This window comes from Anastrepha obliqua, unplaced genomic scaffold, assembly GCF_027943255.1.
Source record: "Anastrepha obliqua isolate idAnaObli1 unplaced genomic scaffold, idAnaObli1_1.0 ptg000009l, whole genome shotgun sequence".
In the NCBI taxonomy this organism is placed as follows: domain Eukaryota; kingdom Metazoa; phylum Arthropoda; class Insecta; order Diptera; family Tephritidae; genus Anastrepha; species Anastrepha obliqua.
Genome location: NW_026562178.1, coordinates 2,800,712 through 2,802,211, shown reverse-complemented (window position 1 = coordinate 2,802,211; position 1,500 = coordinate 2,800,712). Strand labels below are relative to the sequence as shown.

General features: G+C 34.9%; 1 protein-coding gene across 1 annotated transcript; it reads right to left on the bottom strand.

The window, feature by feature from the left end:
* Positions 1-378: 378 nt before the first annotated feature.
* LOC129251205 (probable fatty acid-binding protein) lies at positions 379-900 on the bottom strand. Its single transcript, XM_054890565.1, has one exon. The coding sequence runs from the start codon at positions 890-892 to the stop codon at positions 497-499; it is 396 nt and encodes a 131-aa protein (XP_054746540.1). The 5' UTR covers positions 893-900; the 3' UTR covers positions 379-496.
* Positions 901-1,500: the final 600 nt, after the last annotated feature.

The window sequence follows — 1,500 nt, the reverse complement described above, 5'->3', positions numbered from 1 at the left end:
ATTTTATGTTTATTTAACCGAATGCAAAAGTCACATTTGTTCTTATGCCGGTTTTGTGCTTGAATATTTGTCAATGATAAAAATTTCAAATTAAATGTTAAATGCATTAGCGAAAAATCTCTATTTAACAATATTTATCATAGCATGTGTGAACAATTTGATGCGCGTCGTTAATAATATTGAGAATTAGTCCACTTTAATTAGCCGCCTAATCACATAAAAATAGTTAATTGTTACCTAATAACAACTTCATACTTTTGATTACATTATTTTATGCATTAATCAGCAAATAATCAGTCATAAACAAAATTGGGATATTTACAATCCAAAATATATATATATGTACATATATGTAGTTTTATAAAGGACAATGTATGCTGTATGATAGTTAGTTTTTCAATCATTAGTTTATTGCAAGAAGTGGCATTTTTTATTTTAAATTACTTTAGCTTTTTGTTACTGTTGTTTTGAACTTCGCATGTAGCGCACTGCGCATTTATACAGCCTTGTAGACTCTGACGGACTTCACGTCGTTGAGGGTGAGAGTAGTCACTAGCTCGGAGTTAGTGAATTCACGAATAATGGTCGATGGTTTGTCACCCTTCTGTTCTTGCACCAATTTGTTGCCATCCAGAGTGAAGACGCTCTTTACTTTGCGACCATCAAGTGTCTCTTCATCGAATTCCTCGCCCAGCTTGAAGTTGACCGTAGTTGTCTTGAAGGTTGAGGTAGTGGTGAAAGAGTAATTATCACCATCTTTCTTCAGTTCAACGGTGGGGCTGATACTGTTACCCATTTTGCGTAGAATCATACCGACACCCAATTCCTTCATGTATTCGTCGAAGTTTTCACTCTTTTCTAATTTGTATTTCTTTCCTTCCCAGACAGCCATTTTTACTAATGATTCATTTTTAGGATCGTCCGCAGGATCGCCATGTAAAGTACTTTTATTTACATTATGGCAGGATCGCCATGTAAAGTGCTTGAATGATCGTCATGTGAAGTGATGCTGAATCGTCATGTATGTGAAACAGGATCGTCAAAGTAAAGGTGCTATTATCTTATGGAAGAGCTTTAGGGCAAACCTGCCGACTAAAGATTCCTTTAAAATAAAAGAAGATTTTTAGAGTTAGGGCAAACGACTGCCTTCCAACTATTAGGAGTGAGCTGTGTGAACTGCTAGAGCTGACTGAGCTGACTTCTGATAGAATGGCTTTATTTTTATACTTTCTTTTTGCCTTGTGATCAATATACATAATTACAATCAAACATTTGTTGCAAGTAACAAATCAATAACAAAGTTGTAAACACTTAAAAATACTATAAAATTCTGCTTAGGTTGACTTAAATTTTATTCGGAGTTAGCTTACTTCACAGTGAGTTATGGCTTTGCTTTGGAGTGGGGTATCGTGTGACAAAAGTGCATTTGGTGTGTGCCATGTGTTTACTTATGTTTCGGGTTTCAAAGAAAAGGGCAAAGAGTTTATGTTATTGAAATGA